Source organism: Meriones unguiculatus, chromosome 12, assembly GCF_030254825.1.
Source record: "Meriones unguiculatus strain TT.TT164.6M chromosome 12, Bangor_MerUng_6.1, whole genome shotgun sequence".
NCBI lineage: Eukaryota > Metazoa > Chordata > Mammalia > Rodentia > Muridae > Meriones > Meriones unguiculatus.
In genome coordinates, this window is record NC_083360.1 from 60,805,130 (window position 1) to 60,830,380 (window position 25,251).

At 39.7% G+C, this 25,251-nt stretch overlaps 1 protein-coding gene across 4 annotated transcripts in view; it reads right to left on the minus strand.

The window, feature by feature from the left end:
* Mpdz (multiple PDZ domain crumbs cell polarity complex component) overlaps positions 1–25,251 on the minus strand; it is a 169,295-nt gene that overhangs the window by 74,209 nt on the left and 69,835 nt on the right. For all 4 annotated transcript variants that reach the window (XM_060365776.1, XM_060365775.1, XM_021642667.2 and 1 more), the window contains exons 11-19: positions 17,309–17,471; positions 16,475–16,546; positions 13,807–13,913; positions 11,768–11,914; positions 10,753–10,917; positions 8,466–8,651; positions 7,177–7,386; positions 6,025–6,141; positions 4,232–4,399 (exon numbers count right to left, since the gene is read on the minus strand). In XM_060365776.1, coding sequence (XP_060221759.1) covers positions 4,232–4,399; positions 6,025–6,141; positions 7,177–7,386; positions 8,466–8,651; positions 10,753–10,917; positions 11,768–11,914; positions 13,807–13,913; positions 16,475–16,546; positions 17,309–17,471 — 1,335 coding nt within the window. The remainder of the gene's footprint in view (positions 1–4,231; positions 4,400–6,024; positions 6,142–7,176; positions 7,387–8,465; positions 8,652–10,752; positions 10,918–11,767; positions 11,915–13,806; positions 13,914–16,474; positions 16,547–17,308; positions 17,472–25,251) is intronic.

The following is a 25,251-nucleotide window of genomic DNA, read 5'->3' on the forward strand; positions in this document are numbered from 1 at the left end:
GTACAGATGTTCATTTAGGTGTCATCCACCCAAAGAGCATCAGACCCGTCAGATACCTTTTTCTCAGAGGCGAGACCTGGGGCATCAACCCGCATGCAATCAGACATGCTCTTCTCTGGGTTCAAAGTGGCTGACCCTGAGTGCAGTGCTTAGCCTCGCATCCTGAGCGTATCATTTTAGCTTTTATGGTATCCAACCATGCTTGGGGAGAATGTCCTGCTTCAATGGCTGTAAAGGCCTGAATGATCATGGCTGCATCACACTGTTGTGAGACTCTAATCTTGTTTAGACAGATTTGCAGCACAGGAAAAATTCTCATGTTGTATGCTAGTGACACAAAGTCCAGCACACTTTCATTGACAGCCAGGTTGAGCGATTTGCCATAGGGTATCAATTTGCTCCTGCAAGAGGTCAATCCTCTGATTGAACACCATCAAGCTTCCTTTTAGTTGAGCATTAATTCCTTTATGTACAACTAAGGCATGAGCTCCATTGGCTAAATGATTATTCAGGGTCTGAGCAGTCTGCCCAGTATGACTGCTACTCTCGTATTTCTGAGATTAAGGCGCACTTCCTTTACCGTTGTCATATGGACCCTAACGGGCTAAGGGCAACACCTTTCCTTCTTAGGAGCCAGCAATTCCTTAACTGACCCTTTACAGTTGTCTTCAGCCTTCTGGCTCAAGTGCCTCAGTTAGTTTTCAAACATCAGCTCTTCTCCAAAACCATCACAAAACAGATGTAGCTATAGAGAGACAGTATCACATGCTACAGGATTCCACAAAGCAGAGATCTGGAGGATGCATGGACCACTTTTTTCTAAAGTGGAATCCATTAGTTGTGGTTGGTGTGTAAAGTAAACAAAGGTTTATCTAACCAAACAGACCTTCACCCTGTACTAGAACACAAAACATTTCCTGAAGAACTAGTCAGTCGAGAAAGACAATTTCATCCCTGGTGGCATAGAGCTATTAAATCTTTAACAATTGTTTCATGAGGTTATTTTTTTTTAAGCAAGGATTTTTTTAATAGAAACTATGTTGTGCATTTAAACAGATATATCAACTTTGAGTAATTTAAATCTGGACAATTTAAATTTGACATTCAATTCTGGAAAACAATTATTACTGCACTTCTGTAATGATTTTGGAAGCAATAAGAAAAATGGAATAAATTATTTTTCAAATTGCCCCCCCCCAAAACTAAAATCTATGACAACAAAAAAAGGACAATGGCTACATCTATGTTGAAATAAAAATGTACCTTTTGTTTATTTTTATTTTCTGGATTCCTTGAGACAGGCGATCACTGTATAAGTCCTGCTTTGCCTGGAACTCTAAATCCTCCTGCTAAAGCATTGACTTGCTTGGCTGTGTGGCACAGGCCTTTAAACCCAACACTGAGTGGGGATGGGGCAATGATAGAAAGAGCTCTAAGTTCAAGGCCAGCCTGGTCTACACTGCAAGTTCTAGGCTAGCCAGGGCTACAAAGTAAGACTCTAGCTCAAAACTATAAATAAATAAATACTTTTTAAAAAAGCCTGCAAGATGGGGAGGCCACCTAAAGAGAATTTTACTAAACTGACTATAACACAAATAACACAGCAATGGATAATTTAAATTTGTAACTACTAGTGAGTAAAATTGAAGTGTAATATATACCCTCCCCTGCCAGACTGGGAGACTGTGTGAACAGATGCAGCCACTCCCAGCTGCTTGGCCTGCTGCACAAAGCTCAACTCTGCTCTGAAGCTCAAGGTTTCCCCGCAGGGCAGGCACATGCTCCAACATCAGCACCTGGAGACCCCAGGGGCATACCCGGCCACTCTGGAAAGACACGTCCGCACGGAGGTGAGCGCCATTCCAGCCTCCACATACTAAGTCAAAAACTGCAAGAAAGGCTGAGATCTTAGGGCTCTGCTTCACCATTCTTACAAATGCAAGCAAGTGTCTTGTTTTTCTTCAATGCCCACATGTATGATATGTTCATATAGTGTACATAACCACATATACTTGAATAGCCGTAGATGCTAATGGCTTCTGTTTATTAATTGGAAAGTCCTGAGCTAAGCTTTCATTTTTACCAAAAGGTCAATTTTGAATCTCTTAACAAATCCTGTATGGTGAGCTCAGTACAAACAATTTTACTCAGTTTTTATAAATTTATTCCCAGTAGAGATCTAGGTACTAAAATTCAGAGACAAACAGACAAAAGCATAACACACAAAAATATCAGATGCAGAATTTAACTTAGAAAACAGAAATCCCAGAGGAGGTTTAAACAGCCTCATTATTGTCTTATTTGTTGCTTTTTAATTTAAATATTTCAGTTGTCAGGCCTGCTTGCCAAACTTTGATTCAACAAAAGAGTAAACTGCTTAGAAAAAAAAGAGGCAGACTTCAGTAAGTCAGTATGTTGTGCTGCATAGAGCCAGTGTTTGCCCCGTAAAATATATGCTTCTCAGTATGCAGATTGTGTAATCCCTGTAAGTAATAACTACTCCACTAAACAATGCAATCTGTCCCATTGGCAAGAAAAAATGTGCGATGCTACGGATTCAGATTCCCCCGAGGAGATGGAACCAGCTTCCAGCCAGAGGCAAGTCAGGGATGCACACAGTCCAGACAGGCTGCAGCCAGGGACCTCTAGTGTGCAGGCGAGGAGCGGCTGTTCACTCAAGACCTAACCTTGCAAACAAATCCAGGAGGGTGCCTAGTGGCATGGGCAAGGGGACAGCTGCACCTCAGACATAACACAAAATGATCTGCAAATGTCCTGGTCCAAACTAACTGTTGATCAGCAAAAGAAGCAAGCAAAGCCAGACCTAATGAAACAGGCTTCCAATATCCTCATGTCTGGGGCCCTTTCCCCCTGAATTCAATGAATGAGGAAAACACAGAAAAATTGTCCTCAAGTCTCTTTATCCCCATGTTCATTTACTGTATAGTTCCAACAGAGAAATTATATCCACACACCAACTGCCTAGACGCCTTGCTCGATACTCAGTCACTGTTGGACACAACAGAAAAATCAGACAGTGAGTAGCATCCAGACGCCATGGTTTTCTTCAAAGTAACATCTGTCCGGAACTTATAAGTTCCACACCCACACATTTCAGGTTTTTCTCTAATGTGTACACATACACACACACACATACACGCACATATTTGCTTCATAAATCATTTCTCAGAGATTCTAAACATAGCAACAGAATAAGCAGCCAAAATAAAATAAAAAAAATGACTGAAATAGATGTAGAAATCAATAATAAGTGAAGAACAAATGGCTAAAATACAGAGAAACACACAGTCTCTAGCTATCAGAAAATCCAAATTAAAATACATATCAACGTGCCTGTTTGTACTTAAAATTTTGCACAGGTTTTTAAAATGTTACTTTTGAATGTTCTAGGTAGGGCATATCACCAAGAAATAGGAGAGTATGAGCATGCACACTAAGAATCCGTGTTTAAGGTACAGACAGCAGATGTGTCACACGGTGACTATGATCTGCACTTGCACCCACTGACATACACATACACGCCTTCCACCACAATCTTTATGTATTCTCAGATATCACATTACAGAACTAAGTTTCAAATAGCTAGTAATTGTTAAATTACAACAAAAAGTTTTACTATCTCCTTTTGCATAACCATCAGTTAAAAAAAAAAAGGCACAATAAAGTCATTTTACGTTTTCCAAACAATCAAACAACATAAGTGAAACTGTACTCTGATCTGATGTGAATCTGTAGCTGGAGAGATCTGACATCATTAATATGTTATGTGGTTGTTTGAAGGAGAATGGCCTCCATAGGCTCACATATTTGATTGTTTGGTTCCTAGTTGGTGGACTGTTTGGAAGGATTAGGAGGTGTGGCCTTGTTGAAGGAGGTGTGGTGCTGGGTGTGGGCTCTGAGGTTTCAGAAGCCCATGCCAGGTCCAGTCTCACCATCTATCTGTCTCTTGTTTATGGATAAGATATAAGCTCTTAGCTACCACTGCAATGACACACCTGCCTGCCTGCCTGCTGCCATATTCCCCGCCATGATCATGGACTAATCCTCTGACATTGTAAGCAAGCCCCCAGCTAAAACCTTTGTCACGGTGACTCTTCACAGAAAGATAACAGTAACTAAGACTTGCTACTCCTACAATTCCGAGAAACTCTGATCTCCTAAAGGATACACACAGACATTTCTCCAAAATGAAGTAACATTTCTGTTGTACCTTGGGAGGAGATGATGGGAGGGAGGGGCCGTAGTTGATGGCATCACTACAACTGCTATCATGAAGAGATAAGGCAGAAGCTTGAGTAGAGTAGACACTGTCGTTATCGGGAGACGATGGAGACTCAAATCTTGATTCAGCTCCTGACTCGGCATCAGCTGCATCTATCTGGGAATAAAGTAGGACCAGCTGGTTACCGCACCCTATCACACATCACTGTCACAACTTGAGCTAGAAGGTACAGTTGTGCCTTTGTCTGTTCTGTTTTCCGCATGGGCTTTCCTCCTCTTAACTGCATGAAAGATGCACTGATACAGCAGCACAAGATTTCATCCCATCAACTTAAGAGCTAAAGGGAACAATTAGAAAGGGAATTAATCAACTCTAAGTTTAAATAGTTATATAAGCAAGGAAAATACATAATGTTTTATGATGTAAAGAATTAGGTTATCTTTCTTCATATTCAACTAATAAACCATCATTCATAAAGGCAGCTATGTGATTGTCTATTAGGCTAAGATGGAGAAACCAAAGAGAAACTTTATGTTTGAGGTAGAATCACGCTAACATGGAAGTGGCCAGATTCTGGACTAGTTACCGGAGGTAGTAATAAACATTTTAACACTAGCAACCTACATTACTATGAAAAGCTGTTAAAATGCTGCTAAATATTTCAAAGTGATTGTCTTAAAATATAATTCACAAGCTGATAATATATTTCAAATATTTGTTCAAATTCACTAAAAAGTCACTATGTAGAGATTATCTATACATTGTATAAAAGGATCTGGGTGATAAATACTTAGTGTGTGCTATCTAGACAGATAGTATTAACTGAAACTTATGCCAGCTTAAAATAGATAAAGGTTTGTTTTAAAGTAATACTGAAAAGAATACTCAAATAGAACTTTTTTCACTATTAATGATGCCTTTAAATCTTAAGAGATTCTAAAATTCAGTTACTTTAATTACTGTACAGATGAAACATAAGATCCCAAGAAGTTGAGTGACCAGTTAAAAAAACCAAAACAAACCAAAACAAACAAAAAACAACAACAAAAACAGAGCTCTTTAGAAAGAGTGAGGACTCTTGTGACTATTACAAGGAACTGAGCATCCATGAGTATGGAAGTAATTCTCAATTGTCATTCATTTAATGGGATTCAAAAATGTCTTCTAGACCCTAGAGAAGATATTGCCTCTTGGTGCTCTTTAAAGACAATGAATTGAGTATGACTGCATATGGCTTTAATCCCAGAACTCAAGGGCAGAGGCAGGTAGAAGGACGCCTGTGGGTTGCAGACAAGCCATGGCAACATAGAGACTGTCTCCCAAAACAAAAATGAATGAAAAAAGTGAATGAATGATATCTCTGTGTCCTGAGATGTTTCAAAATGAATTTCTATGGCAAGGTATGACTTAACATCAAAGCACCTCACAAAGTCCACATCACTCTAGATTATAATGCCCCTAGAGGGGAAAAAGTCACCTCATATTTTAAGTATGTAAAGGTATTATACTTACAGTAAATACACCCAGACTTACGAAAAATAGCTATTCAAGAACTTATAATTTTAAAACACTATCAAAAAGAATTATCTCACTTCTAAATTAGTATTGGCATAATATATAATGTCAAAGACCTACTTCACTCTCCAGTTTAAGGCAATTTTTGCACATTGAACTTCCATAAACACGGAACAAACAATTCAATAAAACTGCAGCAGAATGAGTTTTAAAAGTAAAATTTCTAAGAATTTAAAAAGAAGGCTTGATTGGTTGTGGTCACTAACCAGAGCCAAGTCGGCCCTGAAGAGGGCTTTGTCAGGCAGGCCTGGCTCCTTGCAGGAGGGTGGTGGGCAGAAAAAGGTATCCTCCTTAGCAGAAACATATCCTTCTTCTGGTGAAATCTGCAGGCATTGGTGTGGAGAATGGGTTTTCAGGAAAGAAAGAACAGCAAAGAGGGCGGGAAAGGAGAAAAGGGCATAAGCGAAAGAAGAAAAAGGGATGATGAGCCATCAAGTGATAACATATGACTTCGGTATAGAATGAAAACTACAAAGTTAAGCAAACACTGATCCCAATCATTTCATTTAAAAGGATTCAGAGGCCTTTTTCCTAGCATAACCACCAACAATTAGATGAGTATTCCTTTCTACTATTTTTTTATTCTTCTTACAAATGATAATAAAATCAATGAATTTTATAATAACTTTATGGTCATATTACTGATAAATATTCTGGCTAAATAATGAAAGGCAAAACTTAAGTATTAAGACTTTAAAACCTGCAAAATAAAGTATTAAAGAAAATCAATGCTGTGCTCTCTTTGTCAAGTGCTATTATAAAGGATGCAATTTACTTGAGAAGGAATGTTACTGAGGACACGGTGCTCTCATCCAACTTCTCTATAATGAGAGCACCTTTTCCTAGGTAGTCATTAGAATTCCTGTAAGAAACTTTGAAAACACTTAAAACAATCGCTTGCTCCCTACAATTCATGGGGGCACAACTTGTGATATTAAATCCAACACAGCTTACAGGAGGACCAAATAAAACTCAAGTGTTCAGAGGTGCCATCTGCTTGAATGCTCCTTCTGAACTCACCCTGTGAGTCAACTAAGACACTAACAACTCCACACTGGTATTTTACTTTCTAATAAAAAGGGAAAATGCCAGTTGTCTTACCATGTCACCTGGTGTTAGTAACCCATGTAGAACTTTTATACAAAAAAATATTGTATTTGCTCACAAATTTAAGATTATTATTTATTGAGCCCCACTTAAAATGACAGAAATACTCAGATGTTTCACTGCAAAGGGAGTATGAAACATCAAATATTGTTCTGGAACTATAAGAAGACTTTGACTCTAAGTGACTATTCTGTTCTCCCAGCCATTTCCTTTGCAGATATACAAGAAGTCTATAAAATCCAAGTCCTTACAGGCAAAGGCTTGGCCACTCCTATCCGCACCATCCCTGAGGGCGCTCCCTTCAGGGCTTCCACTGCCTCTTCAAGGCTGCTGTTTTCCAGGTTAATGTCATTGACAAACATGAGTCTGTCTCCAGGAAGAAGTCGGCCATCCTTTTCAGCAATGCCACCAGGTACCAGAGAACGAATGACTATCACGGTGCTTGCTGGGTCGATGGGGTCCTAACAGAGCAGGATGGGGAAGAGCCGTCAGCTCAATCAGACACAAGAAGTATATTTTACAAGTTGCCCCCTCTAACTGCTTCAAGTGCATTAAGGTTTTCATATGAGGTTCTAACAAATACTTAGGACAAGCTAGTATCTATTTCAATTTAGAAAGGTCAAAAGAGTTCAGCAGAAACAATGGAAGACTCATTTACTACTGTTGTTAAATAGACCTCTAGATAAGGCTAGATAACTTCAAGATGGAATTTTAACTTTCGGACACTGCTAAGGTTTTAAGCTACAACTTGAAGCTAGAGGTCAAGGGCATTATTAGTAACAATAGCATTTGAAGAGTGGATAGTTGCACTTTGAAGTAGGTCTTCTCCTTTAGGTATGAATAAATACAAAAAGAAGATATACAGCATTTGTGCTACAAGCACATCGTCTGGAGTCATCAGAAACAGCTTGTGTTCAGAACTTTTAAGAGTAATACCTGCGTTCCATCAGACAGCATTTAGCATTTCCACATTTGCCCAGCAATAAATAGATAAATATATAGATATATAAATCTCTCTCTCTCTCTCTCTCTCTCTCTCTCTCTCTCTCTCTCTCTTTCCATGGAAGGGTGAGGCTGCACTGAGCCAATTTATAAACAACCACGGATTTAGTAAAATGACAGGAATGCTATGGTATTTATGGTATATCCAAGTATACATTCATCTACATATTACATAAAAGAAACAAATAGCTAATATTTCATGGCTTGCCACTAAAATGAAAGCCACAAATTAAGAACATGGAAATAAAAGATTACCCAATAACAGAGAGAACCCACTGTATTATGATACTCATAAAATGTATTCTGTGGTTTCCTCAGTTTCTCAAATTGAAACATAAAACACATTTCAATTAATACAATGCTAAAACAAATCTTTTGTAATAAAAAGAAATCACACTGATTACATTATTATCCTGAGCAATTAATTTGAACAAAAATGTCATTACTAACTATAAATAATATTTTACAGTTGCTAGCAACAATTTACTTTTAAAATATGGTATCCTTTCAGTAATTTAAAAGGGGGGGGGATAGTTACCTGATAGTCTAAAATGCTGAAGCCAAGGCCTCTGTTTCCTTTCTCCAGCTCTATGCACTGAATGCCAGCCTCCCACATGGCCAGCGGTGTTTGGACCTCCTCCACATTCTGATCCACATCAGGCACGGCCAGCATGGTATCCTCTGTCTCGGAGGACCCGATGAACTCTCCTAGATCGATATGAGGCTGGATGACAGAGCAAGCGTCTCTTATTTCAGAGGGAAGAGCTTTGACACTTGTAACAGCACTGCATGAAAAAGGTTGGGTTTCTAGGTCTGTACCAAACAAGGTATTCTCAAAAACTCAAGTCGTAACAGGCATTAAGTAAGAATCTTTATAAGCATATTCAGTGGTTATATAAATACAACGCAATTTATGGGTTACTTCTTGTATAAGTCTGAACCAACTCTATACAAAGAATTTTTTTAAGTGTGATGTTGTTACTAACTAAAAAGAACACATAATGAGTAAGATAAATTCAAGCAAAAGTGGCTATGTGTATCGTTTTATATTATATGCAAATAAGGCCCCCAGAGTGCACAGAATTATGTGGATTACACTTGACACAGGAACTTGGCTTCAAATGTTAGCTCCTCTCAAGAAAAACATATCAAAGTGAAAATAGGCTAATCCAACCACATTTATCTGTATGAACATATTAAATTTAAGAAAAATGTCAGGCTAAAATTCTTTTATTGCTTTCAATAATCTGTTACGCTGCCTAGAGCCACGGACGCAAATGTCTCCCCCCCGCGACCATCCCATCAATACCACATGAACATGTGCGTGCACAGACCTGGCTCAGCCTTGAAGTGGCACACAAGTAGGATTATGTTTCCTGTTCTGCCCTATTATGACACCCATGTGGATAGTAAACTATGCACTTTATCCTTTTAAGTTGCAAAATTATTCGACCGTATTTATTCCCTCATCATAATGTAAAGGAAATCCATTCCTCATGAAATCTGACTAGAGTCCTCTGCTAAATGTGTACAGCACATCTTCCAAAAAACCTGATTAGCTCTGGTTTTGGACATTGTGATTCAAACAGATAAGAATAAGCAAATAGCTTTGATCACCTCCCCCTGAGAGGGGTGCAGCCTTACCAGGCCACAGAGGAAGACAATGCAGCCAGTCCTGAGGAGAACTGATAGACTAGGATCAGAGGGAAGGGGAGGAAGACCTCCCCTATCAGTTGACTTGGGGAGGGGCATGGGAGATGATGAGGGGAGGGTAGGATTGGGAGGGGACTAAGGAGGGGGGTACAGCTCAGACACAAAGTGAATAAACTGTAATTAATAAAACAATCACAATTTTTAAAAAGGCAAAAAAAGAATAAGCAGATAGGAAAATGGACATCACAGAAAATCATTTGATGAGTTATGAGTTAACTTTCTCATATCCTCAAACTAAAATGCACAAATAAATTAATACATACACACTAAAATATAACTTTACATATTCTAGCTATTCACTAACCGGTTAATTGCAAACCAGACATGGCTGGATAGGTATATGGAAGTATGCTTTTCCATCTGTGTACCACACATGCACTGTTTGCATCCTCCGCCAACTGGGACAGAACCAACGGGAAGGCTGCAAACACACAGTGTGCAGTGTCACCCACGGTCAAGCACACAGGGTGCAGAGGTACCCACGGTCAAGCACACAGGGTGCAGAGGTACCCACGGTCGAGCACACAGGGTGAAGAGGTACCCACGGTCAAGCACACAGGGTGAAGAGGTACCCACGGTCAAGCACACAGGGTGCAGAGGTACCCACGGTCAAGCACACAGGGTGCAGAGGTACCCACGGTCGAGCACACAGGGTGAAGAGGTACCCACGGTCAAGCACACAGGGTGAAGAGGTACCCACGGTCAAGCACACAGGGTGCAGAGGTACCCACGGTCAAGCACACAGGGTGAAGAGGTACCCATGGTCAAGCACACAGGGTGCAGTGGAACCTACTCTCAAGTGTCCAGTGTGGAGCAGCACTTACTGTCAAGCATACAGTGTGCAGTGAAACCTACTGTAACTACCTTCTCCTGTAGAGAGTCTCCATGAGATGGGCATTCTCCTTCCCTACATCTCACAGAAACTGACATTCAGAAAGGTAAGGTGACTTAATCAGGGTAAGCATCAATTTTTATTCAACGCCAGGCTGCCTGACTAGAAATTATGTGAAAAAAATCAAGTATTAGGAAAATAAAACATGGCTTAACATTCTAACACTACTAAGCCTTGCCATTATGTATTCAAATTAGTCTTGTTTCTGCAAATACGATACCTTTTCTGTTAGTTCAAGATCAGCTATATCCAGGCTATCCAATTCTGATGAGGTGCTGGGTGGCCCAGTTCGACGGCAGCACACCATTGTCACATCTATAGGCAATTCTTTTAAAATATTGACCACATCTTGATGATTTTCCCCAAGCAAATTTATACCATTCACCTGCAGAGAAATGCACATGGTCCACACAAAGTAAGTTTCATAACACAAAGGTATTGCTTGTATTGTACTGCTTTTCCACAATTGTGTATTGGGAACATGGGTGCACCATTTTTCCAGGAACATAAATTTCACTATGGTAATCACTGTGGCTCTACCACAACTGGAACTGAAGTTAGACTTGAATATTACTAAACGGGTCTATATGAAAGTTTGGAATCTGGCTGTAACTGGGGCTTCTCAAGCACTCATGGCAAAACTTAGCCTCTCTCTAGCTTTGATCTGCATCTGTACAGTAGGAAGACAGAATAAAAATATGTCCAAAGGATGCAGGAGAAAAAAAAAACTACAAAGAATTAGCATTTAATGAATTTACTAAGAAAGACTAGAAATGGCATATATAGTATGCTAACGTGTTTTTAAAACTGGGAATACTTTTTTTCATTTTTATCTTATTTCTGCATTTAAAAAACATTGACAGATTGCAGAGAGACAAATACCAGTAGATAGCTACTGAGTGACAAGAACTGAGCGAGTGGGGACAGAAAAGACACACTCACTGTTTGTCATTATTCTCTATGGAAGCATATGAAGGTGTTGCCTATTCTGAGAACTGAATACACATTAAAAAAATGTCAAAGAAAGTTGCACAGTCTTGGAAGCTACAACAGCCTAAAATACAACAAAACAAAACCCACTAAAAGGGACATATGGAACTGGATCTGCAGCTCAGTAGCTTTGGTACGCCTGTTTTGGGATAACTTTATGACTTAGTTATTCACAGCTACTCGTCCTCCAGCGGCCATTCCCATCTTGCGTCAGCGGCAGAGAAAAGGCACCCGGAGCCCCTTACTTCCAGTAGTTCATCTCCACTGAAGAGCTTCCCACTGTGTCCCACGGGGCCTTCCGGTAGAACAGAGCGGATGAAGTGGTGGCCCACGGTCGCCTCCAGACTGATCCCCAGCCCACTGTTCTCACTAAACTTGTTCACATGAGCCACCTGAAATGAGACAATCATCACAGCTAACATTCCTCTCTTGTTTTTCTACTCATGTACATATTGTAAGTTCATCCAAAAAAAAAAAAAGTCAAACTTCTCATGATAAGCTTCAAAAATCGTACTGTAAGCTGCCTGTCACTGGAGAGTTGCCTGTGGGAAATCCTGATGTCTAATGGTTTCACAGACTGAGACTACAGGGAAATGCCCAGCCATGAGTATCCAGGAGCATTCTCAGAGCCTACTAAAGCTGATAGCTAATTGGAGGTAGGAAAAAATTATTGTAGACCTGAGCACAGCTGACTGCCTGGAAAACTGCATACCTGGGACTTGTAGTTATGCATATTATGGGGTGTCATGTGTCATTCCCCATAAACAAATAAATCTACCAAGCAAGACCTTTCATATCTTAATGGCAGCTGATGAAAGGCCAGTATCATAGTGAAGTCACCTGACTCTGAGCTGTGACACTGGGCAGCATTCCTCTCATCCCTGTAAACCCAATTTAGAGCTCAGTTTCTCTAAGAACCAGCCAGGTCCCCACTGAAGCCACCAGCCATCTCAGCTATACCACCCCTCTGTAATTATATGAATGCTTCCAAGCACACAACAGGCAAGGAGGAGGCGGAGCTACTACCCTTTACCTGAGCAAGAATCACAAATGAGGTGGTCTCGTATTACAACTCACTTCTGCTCTTAAGAGAGTATGGGGCGTATCATCCAGACAAGGGGTACACAGGGGGCATTAAAGGTTCCATCTTGGTTCTGATATAGATAAAATGGCTTTTCAGGGACTCCCCCCATTCTATTCCAACCTAAACAGCAGGTATCTGCTGTGTATGCCAGCTACGTTACTCCCACCCACAAGGTCAGTGCTAAATTCACCACTCTTCACCTGGATCCCGTTGTATTCCTTCCCAAGTTAGAGTTACAATGCTCATGGCTATACTCGCTCATTTTTTATTTGACTGTTAACCGCCTGGAGTTTTTAAAAATAGGTATTGCCATGCAAATGAACTGCAAGCATGCTTAGCCATGAAGGTCAGTGCTATGTAAATGTTATCTGCTTTCTTTCACCTCTTCTAACCCAGAGTACAAGAGTATTACAAATATGAAAAAATACACCGAATATAGTATTTTACTTATGCTTTTGAATTCCCTGATATTTTAATGATATGTGTCAACTTTGTTACTTTTTATATTGAAAGCCATGATACACACTGTTAATAAAAATCAAACATTGCTGTAATTGATAGGAAAAGTAAAGCAGAATCAATATATTAAAAAAGCTAAGTACATAAGAAGGATAAAGGGAGTGACAGTTAGGAGCATGGTGTACTCTTGTATGTCCAACTCTAGGAAAATGAAAGCAGGAGGATCTGGGACTTATGGTCCTCTTAGTCTATACAGAGAAACTGAGGCCAGCCTGGGCTACATGACACTTTGCCTTAAGTGGCTTTTTTTTTTCAATAAGGAAAGAAGGACTGAAGGAAGGAATGTAGACAGGAAAGGAGCCTACTGTCAGAGGTCATGATAAGATTTAACTTATTCAATGTAAACTGATACTCTGTTCTGGTTCTTGGTATAAATCACATGCTTAAGAATCAGGAAAACCTCGTATATATGTAAGTAATATATATATAAACATATATAAATGTATACGTATTTACATATAATTTATACCACTCCCAGAAAAAGTAAAGTATGATGACACATGAGTTCTTAAACTTGCAAACCCTGTATTTCAGGCCCTTGGCTATCATTACAGCCTTGGAAGAGCTCTAGACATTTAACCTCTCCCAGGGCAATTTCTAGTGATTACCTTCATTTTCACCAAGAATTTCCTGATCAGACATAGGTACAAATCAGGAAACAGAAAGAAGAAGCTAACCTACCACTATTTCATAATTAATTCCCATAATCCGCTGCCACTTTGTTAGCAGAGCAGCCTCTTGCTGCACATCTTCAGCTTCTTCCAGCTCAGCTGACAACAAAGGGTACCCTGAAACAGTTTAAGTAGTGAAATTAGTGCCAGCACATAACACTCACCTTCTACACCAGGAAGACAAAGCATAGTTTCTCTCATATTTTATTGAACTTTGATGGTCTAATTTAGACTAATGCTTGCATACGCAACAGTATCCTTTCTTAGTGGACACCCTTTAAACTTTAACTAGTCTTTCTACTAAAGTATCCATATATTATATAAAATTCATTAAAAGAACAAGGACTCTGGGTTACTTTCAGACCCATGAGCTAATCTACTGGTGATAGTACAATAAAAGTGAGGTCAAGAGAAAAGAGGGCTATGATATAACCTCCCACACAAAACAAATAAATGAATAACACACAACTCCATGAATGATGGGAAAATATAAATAAGAGTATAAAACAATGAAGAACTGAGAATGTATATTAAAATAAAAACCTATAGTTAGAATCCCACTAATTTGCCAAAAAAGAAGAAAACCCATCAACACAGTGACATAAATATTCCAAATGCAGAAGGTGCCTCTGAAAGCTAGGACTGGTGAGGAGCACTACTGTGTGTCTCTATTTCTATAAGACCTCTTCCACTGAGCTACAGCCCTAGCCCTACATAAATGTCACTTGGTGCTTACTCATAAAGGTTCCTCTCTCTTTAGACCCTCTGTACCCCACAGTCTTTAAATTAACCTAAGGAATATTCCAAAATTCAGATTCCTACCAGTAGCCTGCTCTCTCCTCCCAGGCTCATCATGCTTTAGTTAATGATTCTGATTTTGTCTTGAGAAGCTGGACAAAGTTGATACAAGTACTTTGGTAATGCGCAAAGTCCTAGGTTCAATCTCTAGCTTACAGAACAAAGCAAAACAAGACTGGAAACTATCCCTGCGAATAACGTTTTCTCTTCAAATTTAAGTTTAGTTATTGGGGGATAACAGTCAGCAGTGAGTCAGGCTCATAAGGAATCTTTACATCTAATTCTGGGAGCAGAGGTCATTTCTCCCGGTTCACCTTTAGTCATTCCTTTGTGTTCATACAGCTCAACAGGAATATATTGGGGAATTATAAATGGAACATGGGAAATCAGGTGATGTCTGAGATTCATATTTATCCAGCAAATCCAAGACCAGGACATTCTTATCTCCCAGACTACATTTCAGAAATTTAAAAATACAAGCAAGAAGCTGCGGAGCCCTGTTCTCCAACACCGGCGAACAGTGAAGTGACCGTCCTCCACTGAGTCACCTTCCTGAGGACGGGCAATGGCATCCCACCCTGGAATGATGGACAGAGTAGGTACACTGGAACCATTTCCAGGGTTCTTCTTCATTTGATTTTTGTAAATAATTCAAGGGCTCCTGGATGTACATCTGGAGGTGATGACCCCAACTATACTTCCATACACATAGGCAAATTTCTCATATTAGCTGCCTTTTCCATAGCAAAATAGATGATTCTGAATTTACAACAAAGCCCCTTGTGCCCATCTTAACTTCCTATTTCAAGATAAGTTCTTAGCAGTTTCATCCTTTCCCCCTTTTCATGATATTCGTGTTAGCCTAAGTATTTTCTTTACTAATTAGTGCAAAAATGGCAGAATGTAATTAATATGTATGAACCCTACACATTTTTCCCCAGGATAATATTACGTATACAAATCCTCTTTATACAATAAAAGTAAAGTACAACCAGCAGCAGAAGAAATTTAATAATGAATCCACAAACACAGGAAAAAGGCTTCTGTGTACTTACTGAAGAGTGAAATTCACACTACCGGAGAAAAATAGTTTTCCACTTGATCAGGGGCTTTAAACCATGAAATATCCAACAATGGGACAGGGGAAAGAAGCAGGAGGCACATGGTATAATAAGAGGGCATATTTGGTGTGAAATATGTTAAAACAATAGATCCTAAAAACCTACAGTGAGAAGAATTCTTAGACGGTCTTAGCAATTTCTCTAAAGAACTGCTACCTAACCAAGTTCCCAACATTAAATATCAAAAAAAGACAGTTTTACTCAGAAGTGGTAATGCATGCCTGAAATCCAGCACTCAGGGCTCAGCCTGGGCCATATAGCAACACTTTGTCTCAGAAAACAATCCTCACAACAGAAAACATATTTTTATTGCTAAATATCTAAAAGAGTCTGCATGTTTGTTTTTAAATACTTTATATTTTACTATTAATGTTTCACAGTTGGGTAGAGACATGAAATATATATATATATATATATATATATATATGTATCTCAAGGTAAAATTATATGTGTTACTAATAGATACCTCAAGAGTAACTCTAGTGCATATGTGCATGCATGTCTGCAAGTGTGTACATATGTCACAGAACAGACTGAGTCAGCAAGAAAATTATCTATCATGCTATAACTTAATTATTTTAATCTAAAAAAAACACTTAATCCTATTGACAAATACGGATTTATTGATCTCACATTTCCTAAGAGCTTAGCAATGTCTATAATGGTTTTCTTAATTCACAGTCTGTCATAAAGGCTTAATCTTTTTGCAAGTATCCTGTCTGAGACATAAGAAAACCAGAGCTTGGCTCTAAGTGTTACCTTCTTCTTCAATTGGCAGTATGCTGGCATTTCTTCTCAATGATAAAGATTCTTCATCTTTTTCATGATTTTCTTAAAGATAAAAATATTTTAATAGCTATATCTACAGGATAATAAAAGCAAGTAATTTTTTCTAAACCCATTTTATTTGTTTGAACCACCGATTAGAGGCAATTTTGAAAAGGCAAACTCCACAGTAGCCACATGCACTTACCGTCTTCCTGTAAGCAGACTAGGACTTTCCAGAAACCTGCCCCCCATCACATAGGAATGCATTTCATAATACATGGCCCAAAGCTCAACACTGTTAGAAATAAAACACCTTTCCATGCAACAGCCATGCACTGCTGATTATTTCAGTAATCTACAGAGATATTCATGGAACATTCCCAGAAGCTTGTGGGACAGCTAGCTGGGCCAGAAATAGTGGTAAAAAACAAATAAGCTAAAAGACAAAGATGGACACCTGAGACCATCCTCTGACTGCCACATATGTCATGGCACACACACATACATGTACACACACATACACACAACACACACACACACACACACACACACACACCATCTATGGCCCCGGCACATACTTTATAAGAGTATGAAACAGAACTGCACTCCTCCTGCCCCAACAGAAAACCTTGATGACACCTAACTTAAGGTAGGGAAAGAAAGGAAGAGGAATCTATCTCCAACTGAGAAACAGTAATGGGGAGACTCAACAGCCCACTCTAAAGTAAATGCACAAGTCTGTGGTTCCAGCTAATACAAAACAGTTTTCTACATAAACTACTGTAGAGTTAGAAGAAAATGCTAAAATAACACAAGAGTCTCTACCAGGTGGGAGGTCCACATCTTTTGAGGTGTCTTCTCTGGATGTGATCTCCGCTTCCTGTCTTGTTCCCTTCCTCATCAATGTCAGGCGCACTGTCTGTCCTGTATGACGTAACACCTCTACTGCTTGTTGATTGGTGAAACCCTGAAGGTTAGTACCATCGACCTGTGATAATAAGACACATTTAAAAATCAAAAGCACTTTTGCATTACTAATTCACAAAATGCATATTTATAATAAAGTACTGAGAAAAGGGCAGAGAATGGATAGTTCTCTCACTGGGAAATAGCCTAGCACACACTTAAGTGTCCAAGAGTAATGGTGGTTTGCTCAGAACTTTTCTAAATGTTACATTGTTTCAGTGTGTGCCTTTTTTGTTGTTTTTTTTTAATTTTTATTTATTTTTTAACTTTTATTAATTACACTTTATTCACTTTGTATCCCCCCATAACCCCCTCCGTTCTCCCCTCCCAATCCCACTCTCCCTCCCCCTTCTTCATGCATGCCCCTCCCCAAGTCCACTGATAGGGGAGGTCCTCCTCTCCTTCCTTCTGATCTTAGTCTATCAGATCTCATCAGGAGAGGCTGCATTGTCATCTTCTGTGGCCTGGTAAGGCTGCTCCCCCCTCAGGGGGAGGTGATCAAAGAGCAGGTCAATCAGATTATGTCAGAGGCAGTCCCTCTTCCCATTACTATGTAACCCACTTGGACACTAAACTGCCATGGGCTACATCTATGCAGGGGTTCTAGGTTATCTCCATGCATGGTACTTGGTTGGAGTATGAGTCTCTGGGAAGACCCCTGTGTTCAAATTTTCTGGTCTATTGCTCTCCTTGTGGAGTTCCTGTCCTCTCCAGATCTTACTATTTGCTACTTCTTATATAAGATTCCATGCACTCTGCCCAACAGTTGGCCATAAGTCTCAGCATCTGCTCAGAAGACCCAGAAATAAACCCACAAAATTATGGACACCTGATCTTTAACAAAGACGCCAAAACTATACAATGGAAAAAAGATAGCATCTTCAACAAATGGTACTGGTCTAACTGGATGTCTACATGTAGAAAAATGCAAATAGATGCATACTTATCACCCTGCACAAAATTAAAGTCCAAGTGGATCAAAGACTTCAACACAAAACCCAACACATTAAATTGGTTAGAAGAAAAAGTGGGGAAGACTCTAGAACTCATTGGTACAGGAGACAACTTCCTGAACAGAACACTGACAGCACAGGCTCTACGAGCAACAATCAATAAATGGGACCTCATGAAACTGAAAAGCTTCTGTAAAGCAAAGGACACTGTCATCAAAACAAAACGACTGCCTGCATTGGTAAAGAATCTTCACCAACCCTTTTTTCTGACAGAGGGCTAATATCCAGTATATATAAAGAACTAAAGAAGCTAAAAAGCAACAAACCAAGTAATCCAATTAAAAAATGGGGAACAGAGCTAAACAGAGAATCCTCTGTAGAGGAATATCAAATGGCAGAGAAACACTTAAAGAAATGCTCAATGTCATTAGCCATTAGGGAAATGCAAATCAAAACAACCCTGAAATTTCACCTTACATACATTAGAATGGCCAAGATCAAAAACTCAAGTGACAACACATGCTGGAGAGGTTGTGGAGAAAGGGGAACCCTCCTCCACTGCTGGAGGGAATGTAAACTTGTGCAACCACTCTGGAAATGAATCTGGTGCTTTCTCAGACAACTAGGAACAGCACTTCCTCAAGACCCAGCCATACCACTCCTAGGTATATATCCAAAAGAGGCTCAAGTACACAATAAGGACATTTGCTCAACCATGTTTGTATCAGCCTTATTTGTAATAGCCAGAAGGTGGAAACAGCCCAGATGCCCCTCAACTGAAGAATGGATGCAGAAATTGTGGTAGATCTACACAATGGAATATTACTCAGCAATGAAAAATAAGGAAATCATGAAATTTGCAGGTAAATGGTGGACCGGGAAAGGATCATCCTGAGTGAGCTGTCCCAGGAACAGAAAGACACACAGGGTATATACTCACTCATATAGACATATAATATAGGATAAATCTACTAAAATCTGTACATATAAAGAAACTAATCAAGAGAGAGGACCCTGACTAAAATGCTCAATCCCCATCCCAAAAGGCAAAGAGGACGGACACCAGAAGAAGAAGAAAACAGGAAACAACCTAGGAACCTGCCACAGAGGGCCTCTGAAAGGCTCTACCCTGCAGACTATCAAAGCAGACGCTCAGACTTATGGCCAACTGTTGGGCAGAGTGCATGGAATCTTATATAAGAAGTAGCAAATAGTAAGATCTGGAGAGGACAGGAACTCCACAAGGGAAGCAACAGAACCAGAAAATTTGAACACAGGGGTCTTCCCAGTGACTCATATTCCAACCAAGTACCATGCATGGAGATAACCTAGAACCCCTGCACAGATGTAGCCCATGGCAGTTTAGTGTCCAAGTGGGTTACATAGTAATGGGAAGAGGGACTGCCTCTGACATAATCTGATTGACCTGCTCTTTGATCATCTCCCCCTGAGGGGGGAGCAGCCTTATTAGGCCACAGAAGATGACAATGCAGCCATTCCTGATGTGATCTGATAGACTAAGATCAGAAGGAAGGAGAGGAGGACCTCCCCTATCAGAGTACTTAGGGAGGGGAATGTGTGAAGAAGGGGGAGGGAAAATGGGACTGGGAGGGCTGAAGGGAGGGGCTTATGGAGGGATACAAAGTGAATAAAGTATAATTAATAAAATAAAATTCAATTAAAAAATAAAAATAAAAAATAAAAAGAAGTTTCATTAAGAAAAACTTTCTACAAAGGATTCTGTTCAAACATAGAAAAAAAAAAATGTATTTGCTTTTGTTTCCAAAACTTGGTAAGTTGAAATTTAAAATGTATCTATTGCCCAAATATCACAAGATGATATCAGCAATGAAAACCCACTATAATGGACTAGATTTTAAACTATAATTCAGCTAAGATTCTTAATAGTCACTCCATAACCTGGAAATAAGGCACCAAATTTACCAGAACTCCAATGCATGCTGTACTAGGACCCATGGAGGCTAGTACTAATAGAGTGAAAAGGTAAATACATAATCCAGTATTCATGGGAATGTATAATTTATAACAAGACCACATGTAAATCCCAGCCAGCAAACACCAATCCAGAAACTTCACTTAACTACAGTCCTGACTGCAGGAGAGCTACATGGTGTCAGCGCTGACTCAGTGATATCACACAGAGAAGAGCAGCAGAAGTAGGTACAAGAAAGGACAAAGGCAAAGTGCCTCTGCTCATCAAATGAGTACATCTACTATCTTGTTATCATGCAATACAGGTGCCACTGTTGGCAGGATAAATTACAGAGAAGAAATAGCAGTTCCACAGTAGAGAAAAACCTGCTTTCTTAGCATATTCCACATGGCTTGCCAAGCCGCCCTCCAACAACCTGCATTCACTCCCTAAAGACTGAGAATCCATTTCTATCACAGAATATGAAAGGCAGCACATGACATTTCTCATTATCAATCATAACTCTATGCTGCTTTTAAATATGTGTCACTAAACAGCTAATAGGTATCCTGATTTTATCTGTTGACAAGATTAGCCAACATTTTAAGAGAAAAGAAGCCCTTTATCAAATGATTGTTACACAGAGTGCCACCATGGAAGAGGGCCTGGGGGGCCACTTGCACTTTGCTACCCCTGTATTGCACAAAGCGAAACACTAGGGGTCCACAGAATACAATCTGTGAAAGAAGAGCAAAACAGGTTAAAACTATAAAATAGATGCTTCCTCAAAATGGTAAGTAATTTCTTAATCTTCTCAGCACCTCAATAAATACAAATTAAAAATAGACCATAGCTCCAATATATCCTGTCAAAATAAAACCAGAAGAAATAAAGACTACAGTTGTAAAAATGCAGCTAGGAATGAAGGAAATATTAAAAATTTATGGGAAAGCCACAAGAGGGTGATACTTTGCAAGGAATGAATACACGGTCAAGAGCTCTGCACAATGCTTCCCATGGGTTAAGGCACTTCAAAATTTGCAAAGAATGTTGCTATAAAGTAAAATTAGAATATGGGTGACGGTGAAGACAATCTTATTAAAAGCAAGAGGGAACCTAGGGAAAGTACCCCTCCCCTGTGTGACTACATTTCTTTTATCATTGAGCTAAGAGGAAGTTATCTTTGAGGGTCACTTGCATAAGAATAAAGACAAGGAAAACCTGAAGGGAAGCTACTGTGACACTTTAAATTTGGTAATAAATCTACTTCCTCAGTAAATAGTTCCCTAATTAAAATAGACCAACACAGCAAGTCCTGTACCAGGTACATAGAAGGTCTCATGTTGTTCTCTTAAGGGTAATTCAAGGAACATTATATTCTGTCCAAAGGTAATGCTTGCCAAAGGATGATACCAATGGATATGCCAAAAAGGACTGAGAAAAACCCATGAGCCTCAATCCCACACAAAGAACTATAGGTTAGTGAGAAAAGCTGGAATAGGAGAGGTGGCCTTCTCCAGGGAAAGCACACAATAGGCTGTCCAGTACCAAATGGCCATCCCTGAGAACATACATACAGGTAGCAATGTACAAGCTAAACAGATTATATTGAGGGATATGTATGTATGTGTGTGTCTCTATATATATACCTATATGCTTACAATAATTAGTTTTAAAAAGGTATGAATTTAAAGGAGAGAAGGGAGGGGTATATGGAAGGGTTTGAAGGAAGAAGGAAGAGGATGGAAGAAATGAAATAATTAAATTACAATCTCAAAAAAAATGTTAAAGTTTACTAAACAACTAAACACAGAGCAATCAATCTTAGTTTGCTAAGATCTAGTAACTCCCCTCACTATAAAAATAAAAGTGAAACTACATCCTCACATAAATGGCAGACTGTCAGAACATGGTCCAAGAATAAAGTCCTGCAAGGAGAATTCTGAATGCTTTGAGAACACTCTAAGAAAACCAGGGACAAAAGTCATGTGACCTCAGTTTCTCCAAAACATGTAATTGTCCATACAATGTGTTTTTAAGCTCTGCCAATAGGAGTAAGTTTACTTCAGATACTCATTATTGCTTGCTTCTGGTATTCTATTAAATGTTTAAACTATCCTTTATATGCATCTGAGAGACCAAAAGATTAAAAATCAGCAGCTATTATTAATGTTTAAGGCCTGAACTAGCTGGGTGGAAAGGTCCAGTAATGCCCTGAGGGGACGAACTCACCTTACTGCATTCTCTCCCCACCCACTAGAGAGACAGTTGCTAGGAAACTGGCCCATCCCCCTAGGGAGGGACACCAGATCATTAATGGTTTGGGGACCTTCCTATAGCCAATCAATTCAAAATGCAACATTCCTTTTGTGTTTCGACCAATAGATGCTTGCCAGGCAGGAATCGCCCCTGGTTTGGGCATGCTGGGAGGTACCGGAATCTTTAAATCACCCAATTAACCTGAGCAAGAGGCTCTCAGTTCTCATAACTTCTGCAGTGGGGGTGTGAGCCCAGGCTGCAGCTTGTAATGATTTGTAATAAAAAGATCCTCACGTGTTTTGCAATGGACTCGACGCCTGGTGGTGGTCTTTTAGGGTATCACAATTCGGTCACAACACATCTTTGGAAAAACATGTCTTTGTCACATGTGACTTGTCCTTGTGATCACAGCTTGAACTCATGACAAACTTACATAATGATCTCAACTCAGGGAGTACAAACTGTCTGATGCTCTGAATAAAGTTGAATATTGCATGAGACTTCAGTCAGCCTCGTCACTGGCTCCAATCTCCGAGGTCCACCTTAGAGTGGTAAACACTCCCCAGTTTGCTTTTAGTCATGGTGTTCTGTCTAGAGCAATATTAACCCTAACTAGGACAACTATACATGGATTCACACTGTTTATTCATTCTCTCCATTACTCCCTATATAAAAAGGGTTCAGTGGCTCATTTCTACTCATGGTAAGATAGAGACACCCCAAGGAAGTCTTCCCAGCTGATACCCAAATTGTGGAAAGCTCAACATGACCTTTCAATAAAGTTTTTTTCAAACAGGTCTTTCACTTGCTCGGTTAGAGTCACCCCAAGGTACTTTATGTCATTAGTGGCTATTGTGAAGGGTGTTGTTTCCCTGTTTTCTTTCTCGGCCGTTTTGTCGTTTTGTCTTTGGTATACAGGAGGGCTTCTGATTATTTTTGAGCTGATTTTGTATCCAGCCACTTTGCTGAAGGTGTTTATCAGCTGAAGGAGTTCTCTGGTTGAATTTTTGAGGTCGCTCATGTATACTATCATATCATCTGCAAATAGTGAAACTTTGACCTCTTCCTTTCTGATTTATATCCCCTTTAAAAGATCATTCTGAGTGAGGTATCCCAGAAGGAGAAAGACACACATGGTATATACTCACTTATATAGACCTATCAAACATGATAAACATTATGAAATCTATACACCTAAAGAAGATAAACAAGAAAGAAGACTCAGGGTAAGATGATTAATTCTCACTTAGAACAACAAATGGGATGGACATTGGACGTAGGAGAAAACAAACAGGACAGAAGCCTACCACAGAGGGCCTCTGAAAGATTCTACCTGGCAGTGTATCAAAGCAGAAGCAGAGACTCATAACCAAACCTTTGGCAGAGTGCAGGGAATCATCTGACTTAAGGGGGAGTTAATATGACCAGGAGAGGACAGGAGCTCCACAAGAACCAAATATATCAGGGCATGGGGGTCTTCTATGAGACTGTTTCTCCAACCAAGGACCATGTATGGATATAACCTAGAACCCCTGCTCAGATGTAGCCCATCATAGCTCAGTAACCTAGAGGGTTTCCCTAGTAAGGGGAACAGGAAGTATTTCTGACATGAACTCAATGGAAGAAGGCTCTTTGACCTTCCCACCTACCAAGGGAGGAGCAGCCCTGCTAGACCATAGAGGAGGACTTTGCATCCAGTTCTTAAGATACCTGATAAACTATGGTCAAATGAAAGGGGAGGAGGTCCTCCCCTATTAGTGGACTTGGAAAGGGGCAGGGAGGAGATGAGGGAAGGAGGGTGGGATTCATTATGATCATAATTCAAATACATCAGAAATTATAAAGAAAAAAATTCCATTTTAGACTTAAGAAAACTAAAGCTTCTATCCAATGTCCCATTTAATCTGAAAATAATAAAACAGGCACTTATAATGATAGGCTCAAGCCACTAAGGTTAGATTAAATTAGTAGCTCTGGAGTTGGGGAGATGGCTCACGAGGTGAAGTTCTTTCTGTGCAAGGGTAAAGTCTGACACTGTGATCATAGCACCCACTTAAAAGACTGAATATGGTGGTAAATGTCTATCACCCCCGTACTAGGGGAGGGAGACACAAAGATCCCAGGGGCTCAGCCTAGGAAACTGAAACAATAAGACCTCAAAAATAAATATATACCACAAATACAAAAAAAAAAACATTAATGTCAATAAATGTAGTTCTTGACTAGGTAAAATCAGAATGTGTGGTACACAGCTCAGTGGGTAAATTGAGTCACAAGCATGAGGACTTGAGTTCAGATCCCCAGTACCCACATAAACCCCTGGCATGACAGGGTAGTCTTTAACCTCAACAAGGAATAGACAGTCAGGTAGATCCCAGGAAACTCATTTGCCTGCTAGTCTATCTAACCGAGGAGCTTCAGGTTCAGTGAGAAACACTGTCACACCCCCACACACACCCACACACCCACACACAGACACCTATAGAAGAGGACACCCAACATTGGCCCCCAGCCTCTGGCACATATGGACAAGTGAGCACATGTGCACGCACACACACACACATAAACACATGCACACCATACACAGATAAATAAGAATTATACATAGATAAATAAGACAAATACACAGATAAGAGAATTATAATAGATAATTATTT